The sequence below is a fragment of the Rattus norvegicus genome, chromosome 5 (assembly GCF_021556685.1).
Source record: "Rattus norvegicus strain SHRSP/BbbUtx chromosome 5, alternate assembly SHRSP_T2T, whole genome shotgun sequence".
Lineage (NCBI taxonomy): Eukaryota > Metazoa > Chordata > Mammalia > Rodentia > Muridae > Rattus > Rattus norvegicus.
Window position 1 is genome coordinate 27,881,346 of NC_141538.1, and position 18,753 is coordinate 27,900,098.

At 43.8% G+C, this 18,753-nt stretch overlaps 1 protein-coding gene across 3 annotated transcripts in view; it reads left to right on the forward strand.

Annotated features, from left to right (window-relative positions):
* The window catches only part of Clvs1 (clavesin 1), a 195,906-nt gene that overhangs the window by 169,960 nt on the left and 7,193 nt on the right, over positions 1-18,753 (forward strand). For all 3 annotated transcript variants that reach the window (NM_001108969.2, NM_001428688.1, NM_001428689.1), the window contains one exon: positions 2,534-2,769. In NM_001108969.2, the coding sequence (NP_001102439.1) occupies positions 2,534-2,769 (236 nt within the window). The remainder of the gene's footprint in view (positions 1-2,533; positions 2,770-18,753) is intronic.

Here is an 18,753-nt window from a genome sequence, read left to right on the forward strand (position 1 = left end):
ACCACATATAGTGATGGACAGGGCCAGTTCTGCATAGCTCTTGGACATCCACATGGTCCCCAGAAGCTGTGCTAAAACAGTGACATCCTATGGTAATATGAGCCCCAAACATCTACACCAACTCCTGCCATTGCATAGCCACAGACTTAGACATCACCCTCAGTCATGGCTTGGGCAGTGACATCACCATGATTTTAGGTAGCAGGGCTGGTCACCCACAACAGGCTACTCTCTCCACCCTCAGGTCTGCAGTTCCATCTCTCTTCATAATGCTCAAACTGCTCCACTTCTCTTTCTCTCCCACCGGACCACAACCTACTCACACATTGTGGTGGCTCCAGCTGCAGGCTGGCCACATGACTGGCAAGCCACTGGTGACGTCCTCCATCCACGATGCCTGACATGTCAGCAAGCAGGTGTTTATAGCTCATCTGTGCTAGAGGGCAGGTCTGTGGATGCCATGGCAGTCTGCAGGTCTCTGTTTGTCTTCCTTCTCCCATGTTATGCTGCCTGGATTTGATTTCACTTGGTTTGTTTTTTATGAGTCCTAGGCATAAAAGAGCTTTGGCTCCCAAAATAGGCAACACACTAGGAAGAACAAGGGACTGCTATCTGCTCTGCCCCTGACAATTGTAAGAACATCACCACCAATAAGGGATCCCTTTGGCCATTGACAGTGGGTGAAGATTCTTAATTCTTAAGCCTTGAATACAGCTTAGTTTTTAGAGAACATTGTAGTGGACTATTGGAGAAGGACAAGCTCCTGTTTCCAAACAAGAACAGAACTTAGAACAAGACATCACCAGCACCAAGAAGCAGGCATCTTATAAGACATTCTATAGGCTCCTCAGGACAGTACCAAGAACCATGTGTCCAACATTGTTTGCAGCATGGCTTCAGGCTTCCCAGTGCTTGCATTTTCTACCTACTATAGGGATGGTGGGAATTCCTCCTACAGTAGACACAGTCTGCTGAAGCAAAGCAGGGAGTTTCTAGAACTCCTAACCCAGGAAAGTGGGTCCAGTCCCCTATATCTGTGTTCCTTTCGATTGGACTGCAGGATCAGGAGGGCTCCCAGAACAGTCACCTTAAGCAGTACATCTTGTCCTTTCAGAATTGATTATGTGTGAATACAAATGCTTACAGTAAACACCAGAGCAGGACTTGGTGTGCTTCTAATACTCCAGCATGCACTATAGAGTTTCATAAAAGCCAGAAGATTTTAGTTTATTCACAGCAAATCTTTTTTAATATTACCTTTCAGACATATCCAACAGCAATGCTCATTGCTTTCCTGGGCACTGCCACACTCAGAAGGGCTCCACACTTACCTTCTTTCCCCTTCTCCTTTTATGGTGGTATTTACAATACAGGCTAATGAACACCGGAGGATGGGGAAACAGGAGTTTGTCGCTGACACCCAAATATGGGTATTTTAAAATTCATATTTAAATTTCTTCATTGCCAGCTGTGGCATGCATGTCCAGGCATAATTGATGGTATTCCACTTGAGTACCACTTACTCCGGATAGTTAATTGTGTGTAACTTGCGCATTGCATGTCATTTTTTATGCTTGAAATGTGTATAATAACCAATATTATTATAGATGTATTTAAGTCAACTATCAAGGTCAATTTCTAAATTGTAGTCAGTGACAATTATCTACTTAATACATGTGACTTGTGGATTTATCGAAAAATAACTGAAATCGGGAGCTTTTCCCCCACTCTTCACTTTGCCCAGTTTGGATCATTCTACACTGACTGTGTGCTTGGGAAACACAAACGTGTTTGGGTATCAGCACTTTATGCAGGCGAGAGGAAAACTGCTACGAAGGAATTCCTACAACACGTTCTCAGGTCTACACTGAGTAGAAACCACTTAGCATCTGCCTAGTACACACACACCATCCTATAACTAAGGAGTATGCTGGATAGCAGGGTAACATCATCATCTTGTTCTCCCTAAGACCCAATGGAATGAATTGGAACAGAACTAGAAGCATCAAATACAGAAGAGTTGATGGGAGGAAGGGTATGCAGAGTCAGCATGGGTGGGCCCCGGAGAGGGCAGGAGAGGCAGAATGGAGAAAAGCCCATAATATATTCAGGGAGAGCGTGCTCTTGGTTGGGCCTAAGAAGATGATTGGGAATAGAGAGGTTCAGGGGACCAGAGTTCTCGGAGAGAAAAGGGGTACCCAAAACATGAGCAGTTTTGAAGCATTTGATATTCCTGTTCCACTCTTAGTAGGAATAACCAGGAGATGACTGAATGCACAAATTTGTGTAGTGGGCAAACAATGTCCAATCTATTTTTAAACTTCCTTTTATAAAAACGACTATCAGTACAGTCCATTTTCTAAGCAATAAAATATCCTTTTATAATGAGTTAGCCATGGGCACCACATAATTGCCCCTTTGAACACCATGGTCACCAGAGACATTTCCAATTTGTCTTTGCTAAATTGTATATTAGATTAAACAGTTAGTCATATTTTAATTTTCTATGTTGGCTATTTTTCTTCCTTTCCAGATTTTCCTACATGGGAACAACTTGAACAGCCTTCACCAGCTAATACACCCTGAGTTTCTGCCCTCTGAATTTGGAGGAACTCTTCCTCCTTATGACATGGGGACTTGGGCCCGGACATTACTTGGCCCTGACTACAGCGATGAAAATGACTATACCCACACTTCCTACAATGCCATGTATGTGAAACACACCTGCTCCAACCTGGAGAGAGAGTGCTCGCCCAAGCCCATGAAAAGGTACAGGCCTGCCAGAAGGCGTCAGAAGGTTGACTTAGATCTTACTGTGGCTCAAGGAATTGAAAACTCAGTGGGTACAGAATTGGATAAAATTATTTTCATTAGAGTTTTACAGAAAATGGGTCTTGGCTATTGTCCCCTTTACACGATTTAAAGGACGAACTTCGTGTCATGATTGCAACCTGACTTTTAAACTGCTAAAGTTTGGGAGGATACAGGTGACATGCTGGTCCTTTGAGAGACACTGATGGGGGCCGTGACGTGCACCTTGAGAGTGTAAAGAGGGTTATGGGCATGCAGTACACCCGAGAGAGTTAGACTCACCCGGTAAAGTGTGTTGTACGGGTGCTCAGGACAATGCCACAGAAGAAGATTGCTCTTGGTTTTTCTCCTTTATGCTTTTTTTTCCTTTCTCTCCCTTCTGTTTTCACCCTCTCCTTGACCACTTGTAATTTTTTGGACATTTCAGAGAAAGACCCAGAGTTTTGTTTGTGTCAGCTCGGTCTACCAGTGACCCACCTGCCCATCCTGAGCATGGTTTTTGAAATTTGCTATACAAATGATCCTGGCACACTAACGACCCTTTGATTTTCTAAGGCTAAAATCCCCATTAGTCACCATCTCAGTCCCACGACTAAGACTAATCTCTCTCCACCCACGTGTACTGGTACCCGACAGGGTAAGGACCTTCCACTTGCTTTTCCATGGACTTTGCGCACTATGTGCCCACACCTAGTGGTTTTCTGACATCGAATAATGAGGATTCATTGGCTTCAGCTACACCCAGGCAGTCTTGGTTCCTTAAACATCAGGAACGTCTTTCCTCGCAGGTCTGGGACAGAGAGAGCTAAGAGCAATGTGTCGGGACACTCGGGATCTTTGCAGCTTCTCCTGCCATGCAGGTGGCTGTGCTCTCTCCTTGTCTTCACATGATCTTCCTTCTGCTTATGATTGAGTCCTAATTTCTTCTTATGAGAGCATCAGAAATGTTGGCTTAGAGCCCACTCTGACCACGTATTACCTTAATGAGTCCTTTCAAAACTTCATCTTCAAATGCAGCCATAACCAGAGGGATTGGATTGAGAATTCCAGTCTGGAAGTTTAGCAAGAGAGGGAGAGCATGATGACTGTGTAGCATCTGTCTGTGTCCTACTGTATATACTGTATATATCTAATGTGGCCTAGGATCCCAGAGCATTGATATATCATTGTAGCCATTACTTTATTGGTGAGTATTTATTTAGGCTCTTGTTTAGTTAGTTTGTTTCTCTATTTGAACAATTATTTTCTCTGTGTTTGCCCTTAGCTTGTTTCCTTTTCCTAGGAAGGTGTTTTGGGAAGCCTCGGATCCCTTCCATTGCTGGGCCAGAGAGCCTGACCTCTTTTGGTTTCAGTCCATACTGCACAAGGGGGTCCTGGGAGGCAGTTTTACCAACAGTGATTAAAAATCAACTTTCCCCAGACCCAGATACCTCACTGATGCAGGAACAGAACTGTACATTCATTGTATATCTGCACCCCTTGGAACCTGCAGAATGCAAGAAAAATGAAAATAGACGTAGGGAAAAGCTTCAATATAAACTTGTCTGGTTTCCCACTTATTATTAGATGGATCTTTTACTCAAACCCTGGTTTCCAGGAAGCCTCATTTTGCAGTGTACAGATTCAGACAGGCAGTGATGGAGCAGTGCGTCCATGCTGCATGGCCATGTCAACGTTCTGGATTGCTGAGCTTGGAATAGTATTGTGAGGTCCAACGGGCGTTCACAGGTTCTAGTCTCCTCCATGATTCTCACCATGCCTCCAGTCCATTTGGAGCAAAGTGGTCTTTTGTGGACTGTCTTTGGGAACTGATCACTTTTTGTAACAAGGCTTCCGAGCATATGTGGCTCTGGGTTCCAAGCTGATTCTTAGTTTCTCAATGGAATAGTTTATGGTAAAATGAGAGACAACTGGCTGTCTCCCCAAATGAGTGGCTGTAACTGATGCTGCTTCCTCGTTTTTTGGTAATTGTGATTCTGCCTTTAATCAGAAAAGGTATTATTTACCACTTTAATGGAACTTTTTTAAAATAGATCATTTCAGGGTTTCAGGGAAATTCACTTTAAGGCAGGTAGGAGTTTGAGGCATTCTCTGCTCCAGTATTCTAAACTTTCTGGAATTTCCTGAACTTTTCATATATGAGTGTGAGTGTGTGTGTGTGTGTGTGTGTGTGTGAGAGAGAGAGAGAGAGAGAGAGAGACAGAGAGACAGAGAGAGACAGAGAGAGAGAGAGAGAGAGAGAGAGAGAGAGAGAGAGAGAGAGAGAGAGAGAGAGAGACGCTACAGGGCATATGTAGAAGTCAGAAGATAATCTAAAATGTTACTTTTTACTTTCTATTTTGTTTAATATAGGGGTTTCTCTTTTTTCTTTATTTTTTACTATTGAGTATGCCAGAGTAACTGACCCATGCATGGGCTTGGTCCACCTCTCCCTCTCATCCTATGCAGAAACATTGGAACTGCAGCCATGTGCTCCCATATTTGGATTTACATGGGTCCTGGCGATTTGAACTTGTATGACACGTACTTAATCCCCCACTGAGCCCTCTTCCAGCTCATCATTTCTGGGGGATTTTTAATTATAACAATTTCCTTAGGAGCCCTCTTTCTCTCTCTCAGTCCATTAGCTGTTTCAAAAAGTTTAAGTGTAAAAGAGCCTATTTCCTCCTTCCGAACTCATTGTTTTAATGTGTCTGAAGAGTCTGTGGCCAAATTTGTACTTTTTTTTTTATCAGCAATGATTATTTTTGTTTCGAATGCGACAAAACCTCAACTGCCTTAATTAAGAAGGGAAGTTCATTATTTTGCATAATGACATAACATGTCAAATTCAGGTGTCTGCAGGAATGCAATGAGAGTGGTTTAGTGGTGACACAGAACCCAGGTTCTCGCCATCACGTCTGACACAACTGTGAGACTCCCAAGCTTACTGCCCCTGACTTGTGTGGGAAACCCATGCCCAGACAAAGGGTCTTTGTTAGCTGGACAGGAGGAGGGAGAGCCTGGGGCTGGAAACCAACTGTCCTGATGTAAGCTTAGTTAGAAGTGTAAGACTGAAATTTCTTTCCCATGAAGTAATTGCATGACTTTTAAATCCATGTCTAGATTTGTGCCCTCTCTTCTAATCATTAGGCATATTTATTTTCTAATTCCAGCCTTTCTCTCTGGCAAAGTAATTAAGATGTCTAGAGATATGATAAAAATCTAACATACCCACAGGGTTACTGTCTTGAAGTAACTGCTGGTACATGGCTAGTCATTTTATGAAAGGTTTACATACAAGCATACTTACATGCATAAATGCATGCATACATCATACATACATGGTATATGCATACATACATATATATGTGCATACATATTTACATACATGCATAATACACATATACAAATATGTACCCATACATTTGTATTGATTAGAAGATTATTGATAAATTTCATTAACTTTTTATCCTATTCTCATTTGGGTTTGGGGATTTGAGCTGTCCCCTAAAGCTGGAGCCATGTACTTGTTGCAGAGGAGGGAGTCTGCGTAGGATTTTGACTTCTAGGCAATACTGAGAAGGAGAAGTCAGGGCTGGCAGCTTGCAGCATGCCAGAGATCACAAATGGCTCTTGGGTTTCATTGTTTTGTTTTTCCTTCTAATTTTCTTCAACCCCGAGGCAGCCGTTGACCCTGCAGCCGATGATCTCAAGATAATCAAGAGCATCTTTCTTTCTTGTTTTTTCTGAACACAAATAAAAGGGAGGATTTTTGAAAAGCCAGGACTTGTGTTACCTTCTGGACCTGTCACTATGTGCAGGGAAAAGGCTTGTCTAATTTGCAGAATTAGGCCACAAGGTTATCCAATAAAGGGTAGGGGACAGATCTGAACTACACATGACTGTTATAGAAGGAGAGGGGGGTTCCTAAATGAGCATGGGCCAGGTCAGAATTGTGTTCCCACTACAGCAATGCAGACCGTTCCTGCCAGAGAGAAAGCACACATTTTAACATATCCTCTTGTTGAACTTGAGCAAGTTCCTTCTCCACTGTATCTGAGTGCAGATCTGCTCTATTTATAGATGAATGTTCCCTGAATAGTATATAAAAATACATTTTGTGGGAGGGTGATATAAGAAAATCATGAGGTCAAGCTCAACCTGGGTTACATAGCAAGACTCTATCTCAAAAGGGGGAGAGAGAGAGAAAGAGAGAGAGAGAGAGAGAGAGAGAGAGAGAGAGAGAGAGAGCGCCACAGAGAGACAGAGACAGAGACAAAGAGATACACAGAGAGAGACAGAGGGGTACATACCTTTCTTTGTATTGCTAGACATTTATGACACCAGATCCAGAGGAGCTCCTTAGAAGTCATCTACAAGACATCAGGGGTTTGCACCATTAAAATTCCATTATCCTCCACATGCTTATGGGTACACGTGGCCTAAAGGATACTGACTGTTGAGGATGTCACTTTTACTGATCAAACATAAGCTTGTATTTCTGTAATATAGCCATTGCTGTTTCATAAACTTTTAGAAGTTTATTAAATTTCAACAAAGTAGAATTGCTTGGTACTTTTAAAATTCTTACATGCATGAAATACTTGCCATTTTATGTACTACGAGGAAGGATGTGAAAGCATTTTATCCATCTTTTTGCCCAGTGCTGCTCTTGAGAAGTGGCTGTGCCTGAAGCATGAGCCTACTCCCTTTAGGCTTCAGGGATTTTCCTCTCTTATTCTCAATTTCCTTTGCCAGCATTTTAATGATTTTTGCCCAGCACATGATCTACACAAACATCTTTAATGTTAAAAACACACAGTGCAGACATATTCTCCTTTTATGTTGATATTAAAGTTATACAATGTTTCCTTATCCATGGCCAAGATCATGAGACGTCATGCAAGGGAGCAGTTAGAATCTTATATCAACAAAAACGGTTTTCCCTCAAGCTTTTCTTCATGTAGCATGGCCTCATGTCTTAACATAGATGTGCCTTCTCATGCTTCCATGAAAGCACACTACAGTGACTGGAGTGCAGAGTGTACGGTACCAGCCTGGGTGAACCTTGACTGACGATCATTTCCCTCACGACATGCTCAGAAGCATCTGCTTCGCAATTTGAGCCTTGTTTAGGAGCCCTGCTATACCAAGAGAGGGATTGATTTTTTTTTTAAAAAAAAGCCAGATTTGGGAGCATTTTCCTCTAATTACAGCATTTCACAATCTGAGGCAGGAGAATTGTAAATTCTAGGCCAGCCTGGGATACACAGGAAGACCTTATATCAAAAACAAACAAGCAGGGGGCTGGAGAGATGGCTTGGTGGTTATGTTCTTCCAAAGGTACTGAGTTCAATTCCCACAGCTACATGGTGGCTCACAACTATAATGGGATCTGATGCCCTCTTCTGGTGTTTCTGAAGACAGGCACAGTGTACTCATATACTTAAAATAAATAAATAGTTCTTTTTTTTTAAAGGACTTTCATTTAAAAACAACTAACTGACGAACACCAAACAAACAAGCAAACAAAAATCATACAAGTATCCCAGCCTTGTTCAACTCAAGGACTCCATTCATGTCTTGGCAACATAAAGAAAGACTTGAAGCCTAATGATCCTGAAGCCACTAACCCCTTGTCAGCAGCCCAAAGTGATGACAGGAAGGAAACATTCTTTGCTCAGCAGAGTCCATTTGAGAAGGAGATAATGTAGACTTAGAGGAGCACTGAGAAGAGGTGCTTCATATTGGATCCAAATACCAGGCAAAGAGCCAGGCCTATCCACCCCATTCCTAGTCTCAGCATATATTCACACAGCCTGTCCATGGGTTTGAGGTCACAGGTCTGTCATGGAGTAAAGAGACTAATGTCAGCCTAGACTAGCACACACACACACACACACACACATACACACACACACACACACACACACACACACACACACACACACACACACACTGCCTCAGTCATGAGATAGATAATGTGAATGCATCACTTTTGGTTATTAACACTATACTGACATTCCAACCTGATAAAACATGCCATAACTCCCTTTTGGTATATATTTAGATTAAAATTGTTTATTGCTGGGCTTTAATTTTTTGTTCAAAAGGTGGTAAGCATTATTTAAATAAAGTCAAACTCAATTCTAGTAATTTCTAGGAATTCTACAGTAAGTGTTTGGTGCATTATGTTTATAGCTAAAGTTAAACCTTTAGCACTTATTAGGGATCTTGTAATGATCTGAACCATTAGACACATAATGGCGCTCCAGCTTGATGCTATTACAAGAGAGTAGAACTTTAAGAGGTAGAAGGTCAAGAGTGGGAGGTCTTGGGTCACTGGGGACATACTGTGTCCACCTGTTTCTGTTTCCATTCCAAACCACAAGAAGAGCAGTTTTCCTTTGCTCTGTGCTCCCACCATGATGTGCTGGGTAACCACAGGCCTAAAAACAATGGAGTTAATCAATTCTGAAATGGAATTGCTGAAACATAAGTCAAAAATAGGTCTTTTCTCTTTGCCTTTCGGCTATCTCTTATATTTATATAGTTGCAGAAATCCTGTGAACACAGGTGCAGAAAGCAATTCCCAGAAGAAGATTAACAGATTCCATCTATGATTTCTGTCACAATGAAAGAATAACTACTGTTTTAGAAAAACTTTTTGTCCAGCTTCATATGGAGGGACCAGTGCTTTGTGGCCCTCAGCAGCTATGCTATAAAAAGTCTACCTTTGTATTTGTAGCCAAACATTTTCATCCCTATGTTCCTAGAACATCTTGCTGGATTGTGCATAAAAGTGAAAAAGTGGCATAAAGACACTGTGAGCCACCTGATTTGGGGACTGTCTGAAGAGAAGATCGCTTTAATTGAGTTCAAGTTTCTGAGCAAGACAGATCTACAGATCAGAGTCTCCTCTCTTTAGCAACCCACCCTTACTGCTTATATTTGTATAGCCCTAGTGATGGAAGGACCTTGTGAATCTAGTAATTTTCAGTGACTTCCTAAGACTCCTGAGTTGTTTATTTCCTGAGACTTAAAGAGCTACATCTAGGAACTTCCTAAGTCTTAAGAAGCCCCCCACCAGTATGAAATGTTTCAACTGTGAAGAAATTGTTTCAATCCCCTCTCTGTCTCTCTCTGTATCTGTCTTTGTTTCTGTCTCTCTCTTTCTCTCTCTGTCTTTCTGTCCTTCTTCCTCCTCTGCTCTCCTCCCCTTCTCTCTCTCTCCCTCCTTTATTTGTGTATAAATGCATGTGTATACAGAAGTACATTTATGCTTATGTGCACATAAGTGTAATGCATGTGGAGGGCACAGGTCAACTTTGGGCGTCAGTCCTCCATCACTATCTACTGTTTTAGTTTTGTTTTTGATTTGAGAGGGGTTCTCTTACTGGCCTACAGCCCATTAAGTAGGAAAGGCTGGCTGGTTTGTAAGCCTCAGACATCTGCCTTTCTGACTCTGAAGTGCTGGGATTATAAGCCTGCACCACGATGACCACCAGCTTTTCTGTGTGGATTCTAGGGAGCAAACCTGGTCCTTATACTTCTGTGCAGGCACTCTACTAACTAAACCATCTCCTCAGCAACTACTTTGTTTTTGGTTTTGTTTATTTTTGTAGTCCAAGTTCAAGTTTGTTGGATAATTATTCATTTCCAGCAGAATTAATAGATCATGATTAAATACCAACCATGTGAAAGAGTGACAAGTGGCAGTGTGAGCACAGAAGGACTCTACCTTTAGAGCAGGACAAGGGATCTTGAAGTAAATAAGAAGTACTCCAAACAGCCACTGAATCCACACACATTATATAGCTCATCATCTCTTGATGAATATGACATAGTCTCTACTGTCCTCTCAGTTGTCTGGAGTCTGGTGTCTAGTTCAAGTAAGGTTGAACACTTTAGATTTGGGATGTCATTGCTACTGAAATAGGTGAAGCTTAAAGCTATAGCTTCTTGATGTAATGCATTTCTAAGGAAGCTATACAACTCCAGTTTTTTTGCAAGTTTCTAGATACTGGCATGATCTACACATGTTAACAGAAATTTGTTAGCATTTCAGTGTGTGTGTGTGTGTGTGTGTGTGTGTGTGTGTGTGTGTGTGTGTGTTTGCTTGCTTGCTTGTTTTAAGACAGGGTCTCACTATATAGTCATTCCCTCTGTAAACCAGGTTTGCCTGGAACTCACAGAAATCTACTTGCCTCTGCCTCTGCCTCTGCCTCTGCCTCTGCCTCTGCCTCTGCCTCTGCCTCTGCCTCTGCCTCTGCCTCTGCCTCTGCCTCTGCCTCTGCCTCTGCCTCTGCCTCTGCCTCTGCCTCTGCCTCTGCCTCTGCCTCTGCCTCTGCCTCTGCCTCTGCCTCTGCCTCTGCCTCTGCCTCAAGTGCTGGAATTAAAAGTATGTGCTACCACTGCCACAAGCTATTGTTAGCACTTTTTAAAGAATAAAAAATAACAGGTATCTAGCCTCCTCCTTAGCTGGGCATTTGACACAGTTAGAAATGCAACCTTTATCTTTCTTTTCTGAGGTATAAATGAAGGGAGCCATCTCTTCCAACTATGTCATATGTAACCGTGAATCAGTGGAGTGAAAGAAAATCTGTATGATGAATTTGTAGGCAATAAAACGAATGTGGCTAGTTAGAGCCTGTGTATAAAGGCATGTTTCCTCTCTTTTAAAAGAATGACACGAAGAACTATGAGATTAAAGATTTCTAAGCCATAGACAAAGCAAAGAAATAGGGTTGAATGAGAAGGAAATGAACAGGTGTGGAGAACTGCCTGGATAGACGTACGGCAAGTACGCTCACAGTACTTGCTCTGAGATTCTGTTTGTGGGAGCATTGAGCAGGGATGCAACCTCTTAGGAAGGGCGACAGGAATGCCACACCAGAAAGGCAAGGCATACTAATGTCTCATGACACATACTGGTAAATGAACACTTGACTGATTCCAAGTAAGCTGGAGCCGTTGTCCTCAAGTAGTCAGCCAACAGCAAACCTCTTCTAACCTTTGCTGACCACGTGAACAATGCCGAATATTTGAGAGTATGCAAGAGAGCCCTCGAAGTCGAGTCATGCTTACGAGCAGTGTGCCCTTCATGCAGCAATTTGCCTCCCTTTTTCATTTCAAACTGATGGTGTAGTTACAGTGTTATGTTAGCTCTGTATCTGCATAAGTTATTCGTGCGTGCCCGTGTACACATGAGTGTATTCATGTGGGTGGAGACCCATCAGGTGTCCCCCTCGTTTACTTTCCATCTGACCTCTGAATCGGGGTCCCTCACTGAACTTTAATATTCCTCATTCAGCCGTACTGGATGGCCTGTGACTCAAGGGAACCTCCTGCCTTAGCCTTCCCAGCAGTGAGGTTCCACTAGTGGAAAGCCACAGCTGGCTTTTAAAAATGTGTGCTGGGGGGCTCTGAACTCAGGTCCTGATCCTTGTACAGCAGGTAGTTTACCAAGTGAGCCATCTCCCTAGGTCTCACCTGATCTTGAGGTGTTTAAACAGCTCTATTTGAATTTTTCCACCAAGACTGTAAATGATGAGAGCTTGGTTGGAAACATCTTGGGACCCCACTAGAAAGCATGTTTGGGTTCCTCACGCCATGATGACAAGCACAGTTGAGCTTTCGTTTTGCTCTGAGTTCTTCCTCACAGGTCTCTGTCAACTGCACTGCACCATACCATCATGCTTGCTTCAGTCCTGTGACCTTTTAAAACTTTGTTTCTATTGATTCTTTGTGAAGTTCACCTCATGCACCGTCATCTCCCTGCCCCTTGACCCCTGTGACCCACCTAAAGGAAACAAAACAAAACAACACAAAAATAAAGCAAAACCCAAAAACGTCTTGTTCTGAAAGCTGCAGTGTGCCGTAGTGTCTCCCTCAGTGTCTCCCTTTCTCCAAAACAACTTTTCTCGCACATGTTCATTGAGTAATTGGTCTGATTCTAGGCCTCTGGCTTCAGCTACACTGTCAATACTGACTCCTCATGGGGACTCCTCTTGGATACCCTTGCTGTTTCCCTGTGTCATGAAGATCCTACAGCTTTGGATCTGCTGAACCAGCCCCTTCACATGCTCCAGCAGTTCATAGTTGGGGTAGATGTTGGGGTGGGCCCACTCAAAGCCCTGAATCTGCAATTGAGTGTAACTGAGTTGATCTGCCCACCAGCTCTCCTGCACCCAGGCCATGGTGCTGTGACTTTGAGCTAGGGGTATATTTTGTGTTTCTTTTTACTTATTTTTATTTCCAAGTCTGGTCGCTTTCTTTCATCACTTAACTGCATAGTGCCTCGGTTTTTGTTTTTGTTTTTGTTTTTTTCTGCTATAAAATGTGCATGATATTTTGCATGGCCTTGCCTGTTGCTGCTAAAGTCAAATAGCAGCTGGGTGACAAAACACCATAGAAGAACACTATGAAGAACAGCGATCCCTTCCCAGCAGCACACACAAGAATTTCCAGAGAAACAGGGAAGGATCAGGCCTCCAGGAAGATGGTTTGAGTTCCTGGTCAGAAATCAGGTTTCTCCTGGCCGTCTCTCTTCTTGAAATGCATTTATAAATAAAGCAAATCTAGATTTCTTTGTACCTTTCATATCTTACACTCAGAACATGCCCAGGCATAGGGAGTATAGAACAGATAAGGTCAGACAGATATTCTCTCTCTCTCTCTCTCTCTCTCTCTCTCACACACACACACACACACACACACACACACACACACACACACTCACACAGATACACACTCACACACACATACACACACAGAGAGAGAGAGAGAGAGAGAGAGAGAGAGAGAGAGAGAGAGAGAGAGAGAGAGAAAGTGACAGCACCCCACCTCCCTTCCTCTTTGTCTGCAAAGGAGCTGTCTTTCCACAGGACTCTCAGCCTGAGCTGTCCTCTGACCTGGGTGGCAATTCTGTCTTTAAATTCTTTCTGTATTGATCTTTATTGGTGTTGATCCCTCCTCTGTCCCCTCTCATTAAAACTGTCACATATGTACCTCCAGTCCCATTTTTTCGATATATATTATATGATTTTTTAATTTACATTTCAAATGTTATCCCCTTCCCTGATTCCCCCTCTGGAAGCCCCCATCCCATTCCCCATCCCCCTGCTTCTATGAGGGTGCTTCCCCCATCCACCCCTTTAGCCTCCCCGCCCTGGCATTCCCCTACACTGGGGCAATCCCATTTTTTATTTTAGACTTCTCCAACTACCAGCCTCTGCATTTATCTATGAGTTCCTCCCTGTAATCTCCGCCGCCCATGGCACGCTCAGCCTCACCACTCATGCAGTGTCAGGACTGCACACCTCTGGGTCACAGTGACTCCTCACTCCTCACATCTGCCTTGCACTGTCACATCCCTGAAGGACGTCGTCCAGCCTCTTTGTCTCAAGAAGCATCACTATACTGTTGTATATTTGCGGGGTTTGTTACATTTCAAGTCACACTTCTATAGTTCAAACATTCTCCAAGGGCAGAGAGTGCATGGCTACCCGTTATTAGGTGACCTTATCTCACATGATCTTAGTATATAAGAGGTTCTCAGGGTATCTTCATGAAGGGCAGGTGGGGGAGCAGAGCAGAGGTGGGAGAAAACAACAAAGAAAGGGAACATTGAAAGAAGCGGCTGTTGTGGATACTCTATGGAGTGAAAAAGAAAACACTGCTTACAGTCTGCATGGCTCTACAGTGGATGGACAATAACATAGCCTTTGTAATCGGTATTTGATTGGGATTTGAAATCATCTCTAAGATGTCATATGATTCCTCCTAGATTCTGAAATTCCATTAACAGCTAACATTTACAGCATTTTTTTTATAGAACAATCATCCATCTATTCATTAAGATTTCTGCTAAGTGCCAGCTTACAGAATAGGATAAAAAGCCATTAAGAGAATGGGATGTGAATCCCACTTCCATGAGCTCAGAGGGGCTGCGTGCCTGAGTAGCTAGCAATCTATGAGTTAGCTTTTCTCTGTCTAAGATGAGCAGCAATTAGTTTACCTTATTGCTATGCTATGAAGATTAAATGACAGGCAAATATTAGAATTAGATGGTGAAGGCTGAGCTATAAGCAGGTTCGAGAGACTTCTGCACATACAAAAGTCTGTAGAAGTCCATAGCCTATGTAGAAGACAGATGTTGCAGAACGAGTCTTACAGATGTTTCAGGAGGTTGCATAGGGGCTCCTAGCTCAGTCTCACAGAGAGACAGGCTTGGAAGACGTTCACTGTGAACTATCACGTAGGACTCCAAGGTTGTAGCCCTCTGGCCTCTACATTCCCTATGTAAGCTTACACACACACACACACACACACACACACACACACACACACACACACACACACACCACATGGAAAAACACATTTCATTTCTCTTTCCTCCACTTAAAGCCTTCATTCAAGTCTCCACTGGCCCTGGGCAAAGTCCAGCACGCTTATGTCCCATTGGCCCTGTCTGGAGATCCTGAGTACATAGCCAGACACTCTTCTCCTTGCGTATTGATCTGCAACCTCTTAACTTAAAAAAGGGAAAACAGTAATTCACTGAATCTGAGGCATTTCAGTTGTACAGGAAATCCTGTCTGCAATGGCCTTGACTATGATGACCCCCGCCCTATCACTGGCCATGGAACTAGCTTGGTCTTTCTAAGCATTAACATTTGCTGCCATCTCCATCCTCCTTTCTGCCTGGGGAACTGTTTGTCCCAACTGAGCAATCTCCCTGCCCCATCTTCTCTTTCCTGATATTTACTTACTCATATATTTATAAGCAGGGTCTCAGTTAATATGTAGCTGAGGCTGGGATGAAATTTGCTAAATGGTCCAGACTTGCTCCAACATCACAGTCTTCCCCCCCTAGCCTGCTGAATGCTGGGATTCTGGGTACCAGGATACTAGGCTATAAATTTATCAAGACCACAGGGAGCACAATATCTTGTTTTGTTTTCCCCATTCCAAGCCAAGCTTTATCTCCTTTACCATATTGGTCTCCATCCATCCATCTTTGTCCATCTATTTGTCCATCCATCTTTCATCCTTTAGCCCTGTATCCACTCACCCTTCAAGTTTATTCACTAGGCCTTTGCTTAGCATCTGTTGCTGTCCTGGCTGTGTGTCACCATCATGCCAGCCTGGAGACTGCCCGCCCTATAGACAATCGCCCACTCTGAGTTACATTCTGAGTCAGATGGATGTGGATATTCAGAGGCCTAGTATACAGACTGATCTAATAACACCAGACAAGTTCCATTAGCATACTCTCATTTGATTAAAAAAGCAGAACTCTGAAAGGGCTCTGTTGTCAAGAGTACTAGCCATTCTTCCTCAAGCCATCCTGGGAATGGGATGAGTCACCAGCCTTGATTGCCTCAGCTGTTGGCAGCCTCCGCTGTTCTGCCTCTTCAGAACGTCACATCCCAGTCCTGCTGTGGTGACATCACTAGGCTCACGCCACTGATTCTGAAGGGAGGGAAAGGAGTGTGGATGCCGAGGTTGACTCATGGCTTTCTGAGCTGGTCTAAACCTAAAAAAAAAAAAAAAAAAAAAAAAGACTGCTCAAAGTAGGCAGTGTGAATGCCTGCAATCATTGTCTGTGCTGTTATTTTAAGTTCTGGTTTCAAAGTTGATAAGAAGGTCTAGAAATATCTACGTGCTCAAAATTCACATATCTTGTGCTTCTTATGACCACCTCCTACACTTGAGCTCACTTCAAAGTGTGTTAACAAAAGCACGACAGACGCTCAATGCTTACACCTCAATGCTCACAAACCTACACCCACCAAACATTGAATGACTGCAGAGATGAGATTCTCTCAAACACAGAACCTCCTGTAGGCCTCACTTCAGCATCTGCTATCCTAATAAAGAGAATCTGCACAACCAACCCATGTCTTGACCTCGCATACTCTCATATATGATGTGTAGTAGAGTAACTCTTTTTACTTAACTTTTTAATCAATTCTCTGTGAATTTCACATCATGTACCCCAACCCCACTTATCTCCATCCCTTTATAACTTTCCTCTACCATTGCAGCTTACCCCCAGAAGAAAAAAATCTCATTGTGGAAGCCATAGTGTGTCACTGTGTGTCCCACAGTTTGCCCTTTTGTCCACGCTTCTTTATTTGCTAATGTTCATTGAAATGAGTCCTTGATCTGCTTCGAGGCCTCTGGGTTCTGCTACGTTATCAGTACTGGATCCTCACTGAGACTCCTTCTCTTAGGCATTCTGTTGTTTCCCTGTGTCATGGAGGTCCTGCAGCTTTGCATCTGCACCAGCCCCTTCATCTGCTCCAGCAGTTCATTGATGGGATAGATATTGGGGTGGGCTAACTCAAAGCTCTAGATCCAGACCTGGGTGATAGCTGACCACGAGTTCTCTCTACCCACACTACTAGGGCGAGCTCTAGCTACCCTAGCTAGCTCACCGATGCCTCAGGAGTGAAACCGGTGTTCTGTTCTCATACCCTGTGGCCATAAAAGCTGGACCAGCTCTAGTGTGATGCCCAGGAGAGGTGCAGGGCCCTCTCTCCCAAGTGCTTCAGCAGGCAAAGGCCAACCCTCTGCTCACCCTGAGAACAACTCTTCCATCTACTGCGGATGGCTGGGGCAAGGGAGAGGCGTCTCTCCTTTGCCCATGCCACCACACAGTAGATGAGCATCAGAGCCAGCTCTCCCATGCTCCCACCCTCTGGGCTGGCTCACCTGCAACTCCCACAAGCAGAATCAGCTCTACTGTACTGCCTTGTGAGATGCAGGGCCTCACTGTCTTGAGTACTGCAGCTGTCGAGGGGCAAGGTCATCTCTCATGCTCTCATGTCTTTATAGCCAGCTCTCCTGGGATGCTCAGGTGAGGGGTGAGGACAGCTCTGTATAAGCCCACAGACATCAGTCAACATGACTCTAGGTGGCAGCCCAGACCTGGGAAGGCTGCTTGGCCTTTGGTGGTAACATATCCCATGTTGTAGGGTCACAGAGAGACATGGCCCTTGGTGCCAGTATGGACCAGGACCTCATCATGGCCTCAGGTGGCATCACTGGCTACTCATATCAGGCTGTTCCTCATTACCTCATCTCCAATTCCCTCATTCTTCATTGTGCACACATCCTTCTGCTTCTCTTTCTCTTCCATCTCTCTGCCACTTACTTGCTTATCTTAGTAGTGACTAGGCCTCTGGGTGTCTGGGGGTCACCTCAGGAGTGCTATGCCCACCCATGATGTGTGGCACCAGACAGGGGTCATCTCCATTGGGGACCCTCTCGGGCTTGCTCCCTATCTGGTCTACATAGCCAGAACGACTCTTTTAGGAAGAGTTGTTTGGTCACTGTTTAGTCAGTTAAGAAACACTACTAACCTCACTGTTAGTAGTGTGACGAGTCTACTCTGTGGGTGTTTTGGGAGGTTTTGTTCTGGTCTTTCCTATTCTTCAGTGAGTAGATGCGGGATGCCTCTGTTCTGAGGTGAGCTGAGCACCAGGTACTCATTCCCATAATGTGCGTACTCAGGGAGACGTCAGGGCAACAGTTTGTCAGGTCACACTTCAGAGAGTTCTGAGTCTCCCTTTTCATCTTTCAATGGACATGTGGAAATCACTTAACTTCATGTATAGAAGGAAGAGGAAGGCAGGAGAATTCCTATGCCTGAGATGCTCTCATAATGGGCAATAAAACACTTTGCAAATAGACAGGAAACAAAGTTCGAGTCTGGCTGATGGTTTCACCACAGCCTCTCTCGTCCCTTCTGGTCCATTCTTCCTGGTCTCTACATTTTGATTTGTTTTGTGGCAGCTCAGGTCTGCTCTCATCGACATCCACTCTGCCCCAATCACCATCGCACAGGGTCTCAACCTTGGTTAGCTGCATTCATTCCCTGTGGGTGTCTGAGGTATTTGGACGGATGTTGAACACGTAGAAGAGTCTTGAGGTATTTGTTACATACCATTT